At 29.9% G+C, this 15647-nt stretch overlaps 2 protein-coding genes across 6 annotated transcripts; one reads left to right on the plus strand and one right to left on the minus strand.

Moving 5' to 3' along the window:
- Positions 1-1792: 1792 nt before the first annotated feature.
- LOC105828627 lies at positions 1793-6926 on the minus strand. Of its 3 annotated transcripts, none has more exons than XM_036291518.1 (7): positions 6829-6926; positions 5701-5872; positions 4757-5219; positions 3690-3884; positions 3324-3520; positions 3022-3129; positions 1793-2840 (listed from the first exon to the last, which is right to left on the minus strand). In XM_036291518.1, exons 2-7 carry the CDS (start codon positions 5821-5823, stop codon positions 2607-2609), a joined length of 1320 nt encoding a protein of 439 aa, XP_036147411.1. In that variant the 5' UTR covers positions 5824-5872; positions 6829-6926; the 3' UTR covers positions 1793-2606. The 3 variants fall into 3 exon arrangements, with proteins under 3 accessions (XP_036147411.1, XP_036147412.1, XP_028047072.1); XM_036291519.1 differs by lacking the exon at positions 6829-6926 and adding an exon at positions 5953-6767; XM_028191271.2 differs by lacking the exon at positions 6829-6926 and having other exon boundaries at positions 1793-2837; positions 5701-6767.
- LOC105828625 (7SK snRNA methylphosphate capping enzyme bin3) lies at positions 6844-12678 on the plus strand. Of its 3 annotated transcripts, none has more exons than XM_012667080.3 (5): positions 6844-7057; positions 7716-8265; positions 8576-9346; positions 9457-9675; positions 10228-12678. In XM_012667080.3, exons 1-5 carry the CDS (start codon positions 6954-6956, stop codon positions 10735-10737), a joined length of 2154 nt encoding a protein of 717 aa, XP_012522534.1. In that variant the 5' UTR covers positions 6844-6953; the 3' UTR covers positions 10738-12678. The 3 variants fall into 3 exon arrangements, with proteins under 3 accessions (XP_012522534.1, XP_012522535.1, XP_012522536.1); XM_012667081.3 differs by lacking the exon at positions 6844-7057 and adding an exon at positions 7120-7505; XM_012667082.3 differs by lacking the exon at positions 6844-7057 and adding an exon at positions 7120-7501.
- The last annotated feature ends 2969 nt before the right edge of the window (positions 12679-15647 follow it).

Below are 15647 nucleotides of genomic sequence, written 5' to 3' on the forward strand. Positions count from 1 at the left end.
TAGCTCTTGAGGAATTTTACATATTATTGTAACGACATTTGAACGCGCGGTATAACGTGTGTGTGTGGTGTGTGTGTGTGTGTGTGTATTTATCGCATTTTATTTTTATATAAAGATCATGAGCACAAAAAATTACATATTTTGGTAATTGTAGCGTTTTCGATCCTCGGAGGATTACAGTTGATTATAGCTGTATAGTTTAGAAACTGTGTGATGATGGGGGCGTAGGTCGTTGACAAACATGGGAGTGCCATAGATAGAGGATCGATGGCAAAAAGAGAGGAAGATAGTCAAAGAGAGGCCCTCTTCTACATCGTTTGGCCATTCCCTTTATATACGGCCGGGCGTGGCTCTTAGATTGTCATCGTACATACAATTTCCGTTTCCATGGAAAATTTCATTACGCGACGAAAGAATTTCTAATTGATGTTTCCATGTATATAAACGAGAATTAGAAAAAGAATTTTCTTAATCCATTCGGATTTCAAAAATTTTCTCAAGCACTACGTATGCGTTTCAGTTTTCATAATCTTTAGAAGATTATAATTTAAATAGTATGTTTGTGAAACGGAAACTCTCTAAATCCTGCAAAATTCGACATGCAACAACCCAATTATGAATTTATGCATATATATTTATTTGCCCTTCGTAGATTGTTTTGAAATGATTTTAATAGCGGATTTATTAGAAACACGCGCATGTGAAATGGATACGCGAAAAGAGAGTCAATGAGCGGAAACCAACCGATTGTACGCGTATATATAAGCAATTGTAAATCGTTATGTTAATATCGCTGCCGGGGTTCACTGGGGTCGCGTCGGGTCATCATGACGTCAGCGGATACCGCGCGTCTCACCGTTGTTCAGTGAACTAATACACTGTACGTGCACATCGATGACATCAATAAAAAATATAAATTATAACTACCGTTTTGCTTTTCAGTTACAATTATTTCCTAATATTATTTTAATATTTAGTATGCCGCCATTTAATATGCCGAAAAGAGCTATCACAATCCTACATGTGATACCGTTATAATTTATAAACTATTAAGGAGTACTTTTTAAAAAACTTAGAGAACTGTAATCCTTGTACAAATATGTAACTATTATAAGAGAATTATTTTAATTTTGCAAGCACGCAAATTAAAAATGTAGAACATTAGAAAAACAGAAAGTTTTTATTTGTAAAATATGTATAATATATAATTATTCATTAAGGTACCAATAACATAATATATGTAAAGAAAATAATTAAGAAAGGTAATTCCTTGGGTTTTATCAAGTTTATTTCTTTCAATTTCTCTTTTAAATTTTTTTTACCCTTCTAATTTTTCTAATATTATACATTCTTTTTAAATTTAATTTGATTTACTTTAAATTAACATGCTGAACCTGTCCTGTTTTACCAATTATTTTGATTATTTCCAATTCACTAATCTTTTAATTGTATTTACAGAATTAAAAATCATTTTCTACAATTAAAGTACAGACGGTGACATAAGGTGCACGTAAGAATTTTATACAAAAAACGAAAAAAAAAATTTTAATTAAAAAAATAATCGGTAAAACAGGACAGGTTCAGCATCCCCTTAAGAATATTTTATAACGTTTTTTAAAATTTAAATATATCTAAATCTATTCAATAATTTTCCTTAATTGTACAAATTTTTTTACATTTCTGATTTTCTTTTTCTAACCTTTTCCAAAATTGTTATAAAATGTGTGTTATTATTTTTTATTCTTTGTCCCTAAGAAATTGAATATTTTGTAATATTCGTACAACATAAATCTTATTCCTTTTTCTTATTATTATGTGCGTCATTTAATTGTAATTAAAATTTACGACAGTGGCCCTCTGTTCCATATTTCTTGTTGCGAACTATTATGTGAAACGAATTAATTTCATATCAATCGATAAAATAGATTTCTTATTTTTTAAACGCGTGATACTTATGCTGCAGGTTTTGACATTAATGCGTAAAATATAAATAATTTTAATTAACGTGTACATAATGTAAACTGTGTAAATTATGTTAATGTTATGTTTAACGTGTCATCTAAGTAAACAATAATTCATGAATCATAGAAAATTAAAAAATATATATATGTTATTAAAAATAATAAAAATAATATTCTATATTTTTTATTTTTAATATTATATGCACTTTTATTTTGACACTACATTAATACTAAAATCAGATATATTAACAATAGAACGTTTTATAATATGTTATAGGTACATGTTCTTATATCGACGTATACATCTAATCTGTTGTATCGACATCTCGACATGTTATATCGATGTATGATTATGCATATAGCATAGCGATCGACCAATTTTTATTTTAACTGAAAACATTTCTCAAGAATCTTTCTCTCAAAATTTTATATTTCTAAATTAAACATAAATTAAAGACTCGCTACTGATTTCTTTTTTTAAATAAAATATAAATTTTTAACAATTTCTAAAACTTGTTTTCACAATAAAATACAATTAAGAAAAGATATAAGTATATATGTAAAAATTGATATATATAATAATAACAATATGTACTTTTCTCTATTTGTAGATATTTAGAATTGCCTTTTGTGCAATGTTTGTTTTTAAAATAAAACTTTTTTAACACAATATGATTGATTGAGTTTAGTTGGGATGATGGGAATTTCATCATCTTGCTCCTCATTTATTGAATCACAGATCTTGGCATGTAATTTTAGGCGTGAAATACAACTGAATCTTTGTAATCTCTCGATTATTGATAATGAAATCGTGCTTTGTGCCAAGGCGTAAGCTTTTTCCAGCGATTTTTTATAATTTGCTTTGTAGAATTTGTTCTGCTTAAATAATAAAATATGAATAAACAAAAGTGCAAAGAAGAAAAATAAAATAAAGAGAATATTAAAAATAGTAATTTAATTTAAAAAACAATAATAATAAGAAATCTCTAAATACTTTTTAATATTTGTAAGAGAAATGAGTAATTAATACTTCTAATAAGATTTATAATAATTAAGGTACCTCTTTCACAAGAGTGCTTTTCTTATATTTCGTGAAAGCTTTGATGTTTTTTACATTAAGCCAAGCACATTGAATATTATCTTCGAAGAAGGTCACGTGGTATTTTACCTGCAAAAATATCAGTCATTTTATTATAATTAAGTTCTGATTGAAATTTTACAAGTTATAAAAGAATTATTAATTAAATGAATTAATATATAATAAAAAATAAAATGTAACGCAGTAAAAATATAAATAAACATAAATGTTATAAACAAAATTTTAATTATTTCATAAATGTAGTTATATTTTCTGGAACTTACAGGGATTATTGATGATTCTTGTAATTCATAGAACTGTAAAGTTTCAGGGCAATCGTCTACAATTGCGGGCCACCATGGATAACCATCTACGTGACCCCACACAAGACTTCCGGCATTATATTTATTTTCTATTAAATCCTCTTCTACTTCTTTCGTATTTGGTACTTGCGGTACGAAACAAGAAGCAAGAGCTTTATCTAGCAACATGTTTACATTTAAGGTATTATATATGCATACATATAAAATACTGTGTTGCATATGTGTGTATCACGTATACATTGTATCTAATGTCTTTATATAGTATTATTCAAGTAATAATTTAATATTTATCGTTTACGTGTACATAATACAGTGGTACAGAAGTACTTGAGTTCATTTCGCAGTACCAAATCTTTGGTACATCCACAGGATCATGAAAATCGTCACAGTATCGCCATTTATTGCAGTTTTTTCTACAGCACTGAATCCACATACCAGTGTCTCTTTGAAATTGTAATAATTTCTCTACCTTACTCCATGTAGTCTTACATGGCAACAATGTGACAGGGCATTTATTAAAATCTAAAAAAAGAAGAAAAATTCCGCATTGTTTATAAACCTTATTACGAGTTTTTTGGGGGGTTATTCGTGAATGATGTTAAAACATACGAAGCAAATCGTTTGTAAAAATATATACATAAGTGAATATCGAAGCATAAAAGAATCTTGGAACGTGTGTGCACGCGAACATATGTTTGTTTATATACCATCACTTTGTCTCTGCAAGATAATTAATATATTTGGCTTTTGACATAAATGTGCTCTTAATGTATTTACGAAATATACAATTTTTAGCTACATTACTAGATTAAATGTATCATGCTTTTTTATAATTTATTGATTTCCAAGGATGAGATTCATATTTTCATAGATTCATGTATAGATTTATATGACGCGTCTATTATCGTTGTAATCGATTGAATCACATAAAGGCAATATTTTACATTTTATGTAATAAGTTTATGTGTATGGCCATTTTATTATATCTTATTACAAGAAAATAAAAGTATATAACATTTTACACATTTTAGTTTTTTAAAATACATTTCTATTATTTTAATAATAAATATTATAGGGACAATTAATTAATCATCAATATACTAATTTTATATACAATAATATATTATTATCTAATAATTAATTAACATTTAATGTAGCTGTTTACTGATAATAATCACATTCACTCTAATGTGATTTATTAATCATGAATATACTGATTTAATCATCATTGTAATGTCACACTGAGTATCTTTTTAATATTCAATGAACACATTAATTTATTATTATTATTGTTGTTATTTTCTTATCATCATGACATTAAAATATCATTGTGCTAGTTTAATAATTGTAACAATCTTCTGCAGCAGTTTATATACGGAAGTGTAGAAATTCACCTTTCGAGCTACAGTTCAATTTTGAGGATTGTGAAGAATTATTGTTATTTCTCGCATGTTCTTTTACGATAAAACGATTATTTCTAGCTCTTCTTTCATATCGTTCTTGTCCATATTGCCTGTTCTCCTTATTGTCTAGCTCAAGTCGTATACTTTGCAACATAAAACTCAAATTCTCGCGTTCTAATATTCCTTTTGATTCGCTTTGTTGCTTCGAGAGTTCTTCTTTCGACATCTCGATTGAAAAATTTGTACTTTTTTTAAAGCAATTTTCGTTTTTTACTTCGTTCTTGTCTTTATCCGTGAATCGAAGCTTTTTAGGTTTTAAACCTTCTTTAGAGAAAAGTTTTCTCGGTTTGATAGGAGCATTTGGAGGTACAGGCGTAGTTATTCTTGTTGTGGGGGAAATTGCGAATAATTGGCATGTGTAAGTAGAAAGCAAGGAGTTATCCCACGCTTTGTTCTGTAAATAAAAATAGATTTCTAATATATGTTACACGCGTATTTCCAATATCAATTTAATTCAATAATTTAAATTCTCTCTGGATTTATATAGGAGTATTTACATTGAAGAGAGAGAGAGAGAGAGAGAGAGAGAGAAATGTAGATTTGTTGTGATCAGAATTATCCGAGAGAGATATGTATTATTATTATTATTATTATTATTATTATTATTATTATTAGTATTATTATTAGTATTATTATTAATAAATGCGCGCTTGAGCGTACAATTTTTTATATTACATTTAATTTATTATAACAAATTCGAAGAATGATTCATTTTCTAAATGAGCAAAAGTTTTAGAAAAAGAGTGATTACTTCTCGTAATCGGAAAATGATTACATCTTTTTACTAAATAATCATCACTAAATGTATTAATTGTAAGTTTTAATAGATTTGATTGATTAATTGATAAAAATTGATTACATTCCTCTTGACTGACCCGTGAAGTCGTTTGTCCTACTTCCATGTCAATGTCACGTTGATCCTGGTCTTTGAAGAACCACATCGTTGTTTGCCCCGTATAATCTGACTCACGGTCATGTTTGTCGCGACTCTTGGCCATTCTTCGTAAAATTGCCAAATCTTCCGAATTCGCAAGATTTTTCCGTTTTCTACAAAAATAGAGGATAGCCTAATGAGAGGTAAAATTTAAGCGTGACAAAAGTAATTTAACAGGCGAAAAAGGTACCACCGCTACGTTAAACGGGGTCTACACGAGCGTGAATACGGCTATTGCGGGTTCGTTATTGCGGGCTGATTTGATCTCTCGTAGATCATCACCCATCACTACTGCATCGGTCGATTTACAAACGACTTACTTCAGATTGTCCATTAATGTGCTAGTAGTTTCAAAGGGTATCTTTTATCGTGTAGTTTTGTGAAACTTTTCACTTTCCGCTGTATCTAATATATATTCTGCGTAAAATTTTTTATTCACGCAATTACATAATTATATATGTGAAAAAATTATAAATTACCACATCATAATCTTAGAAATATATGCGACGTTTTTCACAAAAATTTTTTGGTATACTACGTTAAAGCTATCACGGATATTAATCCTAATAATTTTCTTTAATATCCGCATATTAATTACGTTTAATAATTTGTGATCGCACGAATAAAAAAGTTCATGTGTAATAGATACAGCGGAAAATAAGAATTTAAGTTTTGAAAGCGATGATTACATGATCGATCTCTAATAAATAAACGCAGTTTCATTGTTCCATTCCAAGTACATAACATAATATTACATATATTTCTTGCATATCTACTATATTATAATAATTAAGTTTGCGTATAAAATAAAAAAGTAAACAATGTGACAGTCTTTTCTGCTTTAATTTAATAGATCGCAGTATTTATTTATTTACTTATTTGCAAATTATTTCCTACGTGTATTATGTGTGTGTCTTGGAAAGATATTATAAATGGATTTTTGAAATAAACGAAATAAAAAAATTACTAAAGTAATTTTTCAAATCAAATTAGTCAAATAGAAAAATACATATTTGAACTATCTTGAAATTTCATAATTTCCTTCATAGTAGTCTCTCGTGATTCGTACGATTAATACGACCCTGTTGTCCGGCGGAGTCTAATAGGAAAATGGCGGCACGAGCTTTCGGTCGGTACTCGCACGGCTCGCATCCGACAAGCAGTTATTCGCCATCGTAGACGGGCAGGCGTCACATGAACGTCGGAGTTGCAAGCGAGACGCATCGACAGAATTATCGTCAAGTTGGCCGTACGAGCAATTGGAAGATAGAGGCGGATCAGAGTGTTCGTTTGTCGATGTAAGCATACATATTCGTAATCGGCGGCGTGGACGTTGACGGAAAGAAAATCCGCAATGTCGAATATGGCGAATTCACGACGTGCTGTCGCTGTCGGCAGCGACGGCAGCAACGGTAGCGGCCCGTAGCGGCGATAGCAGCAGCAGTAGCGCGTCACGCTGTGTCGCATGCGCGCTGTTATGTGAACGTCGCGAACATTGGTTCTTTGCGCCGGCGTCCAACGTTACTACAAATTGCTAAAAATACTTTGTATCTTGCTCTTTGCTTACGTTCTTCCGTATTTTCTTCTCTCTTTCCTTCTCTCCTTTCTCTCTCAAAAAAGGATGAATATTTCGAGCAAATGAATACAGAAAATGCAACTAACGTCAATTGTAGAAAATTAAATAAACAGACATTTCTCCTCGAGCTATATACTGTTAGATTGGAAAAATGTTAAAAGTGCAAGCAAGTAAAAAGAATATACTTTTCTTTCCTTTTTGTATTAACTATTTTTTACGCTTTTACTATTTAAATTTGTTTTGAATGTGTTGAATTTCATAAAAAGTAAAATAAAATAGACACACACACACACACAACTGAAGCATTAATCATTTTTATATTTTTTGCGTTTTTTGCTTGTCTGCATTGTTTATATTTTCATGTTGCTTTTATTTTTCAGATTGAACAAAATGTCCTCTGTACAAGTGGATCGTCCTCTAAAAGTGGGTCAAAGCAACAAGAAGGAGAATGAAAAAGCTAGAAAAGTCTCTAATCTCTCATACAAAAAGCACAACAAGCATGATGATAATCGCTATTTTAAATTCAGTAATAGAAAGCGACCTCAAAGCAGTTTCTGCAACAACGGAAAGTCCTTTCCTCCCTACAAACGTAGAAAGAAGGAAGGTGTCATTATTCCTCCCACAAAATTTTTGCTCGGAGGCAACATTTGTGACCCCTTAAATCTAAATAGCATGCAGGATGAAGAAATAAATCGAGCTATGAATGCAGTGACTCCAAAATCAAGTCCACTTCCTACTCCAAAGCATAAAAAAGAAATTATTGAAGTGATTATTCCTCCAAATATTTGTGATCCTTTGAATTTGATAAATTGTAACGATAACGAAGAATATGAAAAACAGCTCATTTCGCCTACTAAAAGAAATTCGAAACGAAGAAATAAGAAGAGAAAGAGAGCTTTTTCTGGATCTGGAAAAGATGAAGGAAAAATGGTAAATTTGTGAAATATTTATTTATATTTACTTATAAGTAGCAATTTGTTTATATTTTATACATTTGTTCATAGAGATAAGATAATTTGCAATTATAAACATAGATCTTTTTTGTAATTTTGGATTGCACAGTTTACATTATTTGAACTCTTAACATTTTTTAAATACTTAATGTAATTTTTACAATACTTAATGTATTAGCTCTTGTTATTATATGCATGCACATACGTAATATTTATATGTATTATTTATACTATGTAATAATTGAAATTCATATATATGTACATATTTTTTGTTTATGTACGAAAAGGCTGAGCCTAATGAAAAATCAAGAGAAACTGGAGGAAATGGTACAGTGGAACTTTCAACAGAAAGATTTTCCAGTGAAAAAATTAATTTAGAAGATGCACTAAATATACAAAGTGAAAATTGTCAAAAAGAAAATAAAACAGAAAGTCCACAGAAAGATAAAAATAGATTACGATTAAAAGGTTTAGAGGAAATAAAGGATAAAAGATTGAGAAAAATTGATGCAAAAGATAAGATAGTGAGCCCTGTTATTCCTCAGCCTGGTGCATGGAAGCCCAGACCTCAACATCGACCCAGTCAGGATAAAAAGAAGAAGCAACAGCTTGCAATGCCTAATTTTAGACTTAAAGATGCTAGATATCAATATGGAAACTACAATAGATATTATGGATACAGAAATCCTCATCACGAAATAGATCCTAGATTAAATGTGTTTGCCCAGCGAAAGGAATTATTTCTACGAAAGGACATTCTAGATATTGGTTGCAATATTGGCCATATTACTTTATCAGTTGCCAGGGATTTTGGTGCTAAGAGTGTTACAGGGATTGATATTGATAGAACTTTGATAAATATTGCACGAAAGAATGTAAAACACTATGTTAATTGCGTGCAAAGTCCTGCAAGCAATGAAGATAATGACAAGAGAGATTCTTCAGATGCTAGTTTCTTTCCTTTGTCAATGCCAATTAGTTATGGACCCGTAGATATTCCAGGATTTACCAAAAACAAACAACATAAAGGATTCCCATATAATGTCACTTTTGTGCAGGTAGTGTAATCAATTATATAATTTGTATATGCAATATACTTAACAACTATATACTAAATGTCCAATATTGTTTCTGTGTTACGATGTAAATTAAATATGCTGGATTTCAGGGTAATTATGTACTTGAAAACGATTCACTTCTATGTGCGGAACAGTCGCAATTTGACACAATCTTATGCTTGTCTATCACCAAGTGGATTCACTTGAATTTTGGCGATGCTGGGTTAAAACAAGCTTTCAAACGCATGCACGCACAATTACGTCCTGGTGGCGTTCTTGTACTGGAACCTCAGGGTTGGGCCAGTTATACTAAGAAAAAGAATCTCACGGTAAGCAATACTTGATGTGATTGTTAATTGAAGATAATATTTTTGAGACAAGTTTAAAACGAAATTGTATATTATTATAAAAATATTGTGTGTGCGTTAGTTTTTTATTATTTCTGAGTTAACTTAAATAACAAAGCACATCTGAGCAAAATCACATAAATCTGCGATTGCTTGTGATGCTTACGTCTCTTATAGCAACTTGCCATATATTTGTCTTCAACGATTTTGAATTGAAGCGGCACGTAAGCAATAATATATTTAACTAGCAGTTTAACGGTTGCAAGATAGCGTCAGAGTTATCTTGCATATGGCAGTATTCTATTGTCTTATAATTATTATTGTAACAGTATGAATTTTGATGATGACAAAAGTTTGGTAAATCGTTACTAAAGTTGTCAGAATTGGCATCAATTTGCCAACAAATGCGAATTTTGTTGCTGCAAGTCTGATAGCAATGCATATGTAATGCAAACAATATGCCAGTGACAATACAGACACGTTGCTATTTGGATATATATTTGATCTCTATCATATTATATTTCTATCTTTCAGGAACGGATATATAAAAATTATCACAGTATTGAATTCCGGCCGCATAATTTTACACAATATCTTTTATCTACTGTTGGCTTTTGCAAATGCGAAGTTGTCTCTATACCACCTCATCTCTCTAAAGGATTCCAACGACCTATACATCTGTTCACCAAGGCTGGCAGCCCATCTTCCACTATAAGTGACCGTGTTGACGATGATGTTACAAGCACTACGCTACAGAGTCGTCAAGAGAGAATGACGAGAAAAGATCAAGAAGAACGTCACGACATGGAAAGGTTCGAGTATGAGCAGAAATTATTCCCAAAAATAAATATCAATAGAGGTAATACGTCAGATAGTGAGGTGACAACAGGAGAATTGAATCAATATGAGCAATTGGCGAACTTTTACGCGCCCAGTGCGACACCTAACTATGATACTCCGAGCCGTAATAGTGATAGTCAACCTTTGGATAGTCAACCTCCGGACATAACGAGGATAAAAGAAGAGAAAGAAGAAAATTTATAAATGACAAAAAGAAGGAAAAGATTGGAAAAGAAAAGAAAGAAGAGAAAAATAAGAAAATTAATATATTAATTCAAAAAGAAACAAAAAAGAACGACGAGGATAATTAAAAGGAAGAGAAAAAGCAAAAGAAAAAAAAGGAAGAGAACTGAGAGAAGAAAGAAAAGAAAATTTAAGTACTAATAAATGGAAAAAGAATGATACATATTTTCACACATCTATAGGACGGAAAATTAAAGTAAAATTGACTTGAAATTATCATCCCTTTTTTTCTAAAAAAAAATTTTTTTAATTTCGTAAATCCATTTTACGCTTTAGCTTAATTTTTATTTTTTGAATATTATAAATTTTATTTTAACTTATCAAATATTTGTTTGCATAGATATGAAATATCAATACAAAAAATATGTGACTATGAATGTTAAAAGAAAAGAAGATAACAATTGAATAATTAGCATGTATTTATAGAGTTGTTTAATAACTTCGATTTCTCTACTTTAGATATTTTTCTGTCCTTTTTTCTTTCTTCTTGACTTTTATATATATAAAAGTTTAATTAATATGTTAATAGACGTAGCGCGCGCCTTTAATATGACGATTTCATCCTTATAATAATAACGATAAGAGCAAGACTCGGTTTTAGCTACTAAAAATATTTAAAATTAATTCTCATTACTGAAATTACACAACACTGGATCTTAGCAAAATTATATAAAATGAGAAACTTATAGAGGTTGCAGCTGAGATATCGGTTCAATCTATAGATTATAAAAAGTTGTAAATTTTTGTGTAATACTAGAATTAAATTAGATTAGCTCAGATTATATTTTATTCGATTCTTACGATATCAAGTCTGTTTATCTTGATTAGTACTGTTTAGTATTCCCTGTGCACTTTTTTATTTTCTTCTCTCTTTCCCTTTCCATTTCCCATCTTTTAAAAGTGTGAATATTAGACTGAGTAAAAAACTTGTTCCTTTTTTGTTTTTGTTTGATTAATTAGAGATGAGATATAATCAGAAATAAACCTTTTGATCGATTTAATGAGAAATTCAATCTGATACTTGATATTTGATGGAGAAACTTCTAAAAATCCTTCAAGTCGATATTTTTACACATACATACATAGAAATAAACATTTTTTCATTACACAGTGTTATAATTTGGACTGAAATTAATATGCATTAATGATGGAATAAATTTTCTAGCTCGAGTAAAGTGAGCTTTACTTTAGATCTTGATTATTTTATTTCAAAAATTTAAATTTTTTATTCAAATTTTTCATGTTTTAGAAATTTACACATATCTCAACAATATTAATAGTAATTTACAATATCTATTTACCCTATACCAATCGTTTTCTCTGTGACCGAGCAGCATTAAAAAAAACTGTTCATTATCATTCTTACATAGACCGGTATAACATGTGTAACATCAAAAAATGGCCAAGATTATAACACTGCATTTAAGTATGATCATCAAACTTTGAAAATACTAAACTGCGCACTTGCTTATTATTATTAGAGAAGCTTTGTAAAGAAAGAAAATTATTAACGAGTTTGCCTATATTTTCTCTAGTAATTTATTTCATACATATGTACTCAAAAAAGTACAGTCGTTCTTATTGTACATTGTATCAAGAAAAAGATAAAAATATTACTATTTCTTGTGAATCTCTAATGCGTAATCCAGTATTACTAGAGCAAGTATTTTAATAACTATTATTGTATTAAGTATTAAATACAGTCCGAATTTTTTGCAATAATATATGTAGATATTAATTTTATTAAAAAATTAATTTTTTGTTCTTATTTATTAATGTAAGATAATTGTATAAGAAAACAACAAACGGATGCGTATTATGTTAATAAATTTATAGATAGTTAAATATTTGTACCGAGATTTATAAATTTATTGAATTAAAAACATATATTAGGTTGATCAAGAGGCCGTTCGTTTTTTTTCCCTTCTTTTTGTATAAGAAAGAAAATATGGATATTAGGTCATTTATTCATAAATACGCGCGCACGAATATGTAAGGTTAATCGAAAGTTTTGTTCGTTTTTTCTTTATTTTATTTGTCAAAAATATAGAAAAAATAAAATTTGTGACTGACCTAATAATAGATACGTTTTGAATGCAAAATGTGAAAAATTTAACAAAAACGAATTGATTGTTTCATATAAGTCCTTATGTTTATACCTGAAATTCTGACAAATTTGAAAAAGAGAGAGATGTGGATAAGACTATTAACTGAAAAATGAGTGTAAATGTATTTTTGACCGTACTTAATAAATAAGAAAAGGAAAAGAAAAATAAAAAAAATTAGCAAAACAAAATAACGTATTATACTACGGTGCTTCTTTCTTTGAGTTGTGTTTACAAAAAAGACATACAAGTTAATTATAGTAAATTTGTCAAGCATCTGTCGTTTCTTGATTATATATATTATATATAGTTTATCATCCCTTGTCATACTTATTATTTTATCGTTGCTTTGTTGTCATCGCCATTATTATTACTATTATTATTACTATTATTATTTATTGAGGTACAATATTAAAAATGCGCGTACAAGTTTGCCTTTATACACACACACACACACACACACGTGTACGCGCATATTTGTACATAACTTAAAATACATAAAAAATGAGACGTGCTTTCTAAATCTTGTTATACCGATATCTGTTATCATAAAAGGCACAAAAACATTTATTAGATACCTTGGAATATTTCGGCTACGATCGGCTGACAATGTTTCAGTAAAATCAGATCTAAGAGAAGAATAATATCGTCAATTTTTAGCAAAATTAATTTTTTGCGCAATTGCGTTTGCGCGAGTAATGCACTTATATTTGTTTATATAAACAAAGGAAGAATGTTTCCAGTGTAATGAAATTGAATTACATTCGCATTTTCATATCTATTCCTGCTTCTGTATATGTTTCTTTGCAACTCTTTCAGTTCAATATCTTCTATATCTTCCATCGATTAGTCGGTTAATCGATATCGATATCAGCCACTACAGACGAGGGAGCAGTACGATGCAAGTACAGTTTAATCTTTGGCCTGTTCTTTTTCGCTGCACTGTTGCACTGATGCAATAAGTTGGAGTGAAAAAAAAATTATCGTCTTACTCTAATTAACCTGTTGCACCAATGCAGCGAAAAAGAACAAGCCACTTGTTAGGGCCTAAACACAATACCAGGCAACAGACAATAGGAACAGAAATAATGAAAGAGAGAAAAGATCTTCTTCTCTCTTTCTTTATTTCCTATTCCTATTGCCTGTTGCCTAGCATTGTGTTTAAGCCTTCACATCAGTAATTTTTGTTCTTCACTATATTTATATATTTACGCCGGACATACACCCGCTGGTAAACATCCGGATACTTAACAGGGTCGATTTATTTTCTAAAATGCGCGTTTAAAAAAATATCCTGATTGTACTGAAAATTGATGGCATACATAATGTAAACAATAGATTTACACAATATTGTCAGGAATATTACGGAAAGTATTTTTCAAAAAAGTTATTCTTAAAAAAGAAATGCTTTTATTATTACAACTATTATCGCGCAATCGTATACATTATAAAATTGAAAAACCTCAAAGAAAAAATTCTTCAACGATTTTTTATCCCCAAGAATTTATCAAAAAAGCATGAAGAATTTATTTTCTATCTTCTTTCATGTTTGTAACTTTTTGTATCCGAAACTTTGCATTTCTGGGGAAAATTTAATTCTAATTGCTTTGATTGGCGATTGATTTAATCGGCAGATGCACAGAATAAAAATGAATGGTTTAATCCTTACTAAAACACTGCGGGCATTACTTGATGTCGTCGCGTGAATTAATCGGAATTTGATCCATGTCACACTTATCCTGTGTGCGTGCGTGCGTGCGTGCGTGCGTGCGTGCACGCGCGCGCAATCCAGGTAGCCAAAAATTTGCTAAAACAAATTTAATATCTAAACGCTAGAAAGTTCATAAACAAAATGGCACCAAATGAACACAAATTTTGTTATACAAGAGATGATGTTATGCAAGACAAATTGTCAGCAGAAGATTGTTTCAATTTGGAGTCTTCATTTTTTATTTTCGTTGATTTCCAAATTCTATTCAGAGAAATTTGCATAACAATAAATATGCATTACAAAATTACGTGTCTAATATAAAGGTCATATCAATACTTGATATCAAATGTTTCTAATATGTATTACATATGAATTTCCTAATGTCGTATGTCTAATATCAGACAAATATATATATATTCTATGTCTTATACGCGTTATGCAGCTATATCCATCTATCACCCTATTCTCTTCTGGCGTAGACTTATCTCGGACTTTTCTCGATCTTGAATACGTGTAGGATAAATGTGACATGGGTACATGAGACATGGCGAACAATTAATATCATTATTCTTTAGAACTTTTTTAACTCGAGATGCCTTGGCAGTGCTGACCCTAATCGCTTCTTACATACTACTGCGTGAATACGAAAGACATGTATCTTTTTTTTCATTTCTCTTTAAAAAGTTATAAGTGAAAGTAACTGACTCGTAAGAGAGAAGCGTTGACCTGCAACAAGGCTCTCTTCACGAGATTTTTACATTTATATGCTCTTGTAAAATACAATGATTAACGGCGCAATGTAATAGTGTATATCTATACATATATACATATATATACATACATACATACATATGTATATACATATATGTGTGTGTGTATATATACATATAAATTATAATATAAATTCACGCGTATATTCGGGTGTATGCATAGAGAGTTCAATCGATTGCATATTTAATACTTAAACAATGTTACGTTTTGTATTATAAACGTATACATGGTTGATTTTTCTCTGTACATATATTATTCTATGTCCGTATGAATAAGATAGACTT

This window comes from Monomorium pharaonis, chromosome 8 (genome assembly GCF_013373865.1).
Source record: "Monomorium pharaonis isolate MP-MQ-018 chromosome 8, ASM1337386v2, whole genome shotgun sequence".
Classification (NCBI taxonomy): domain Eukaryota; kingdom Metazoa; phylum Arthropoda; class Insecta; order Hymenoptera; family Formicidae; genus Monomorium; species Monomorium pharaonis.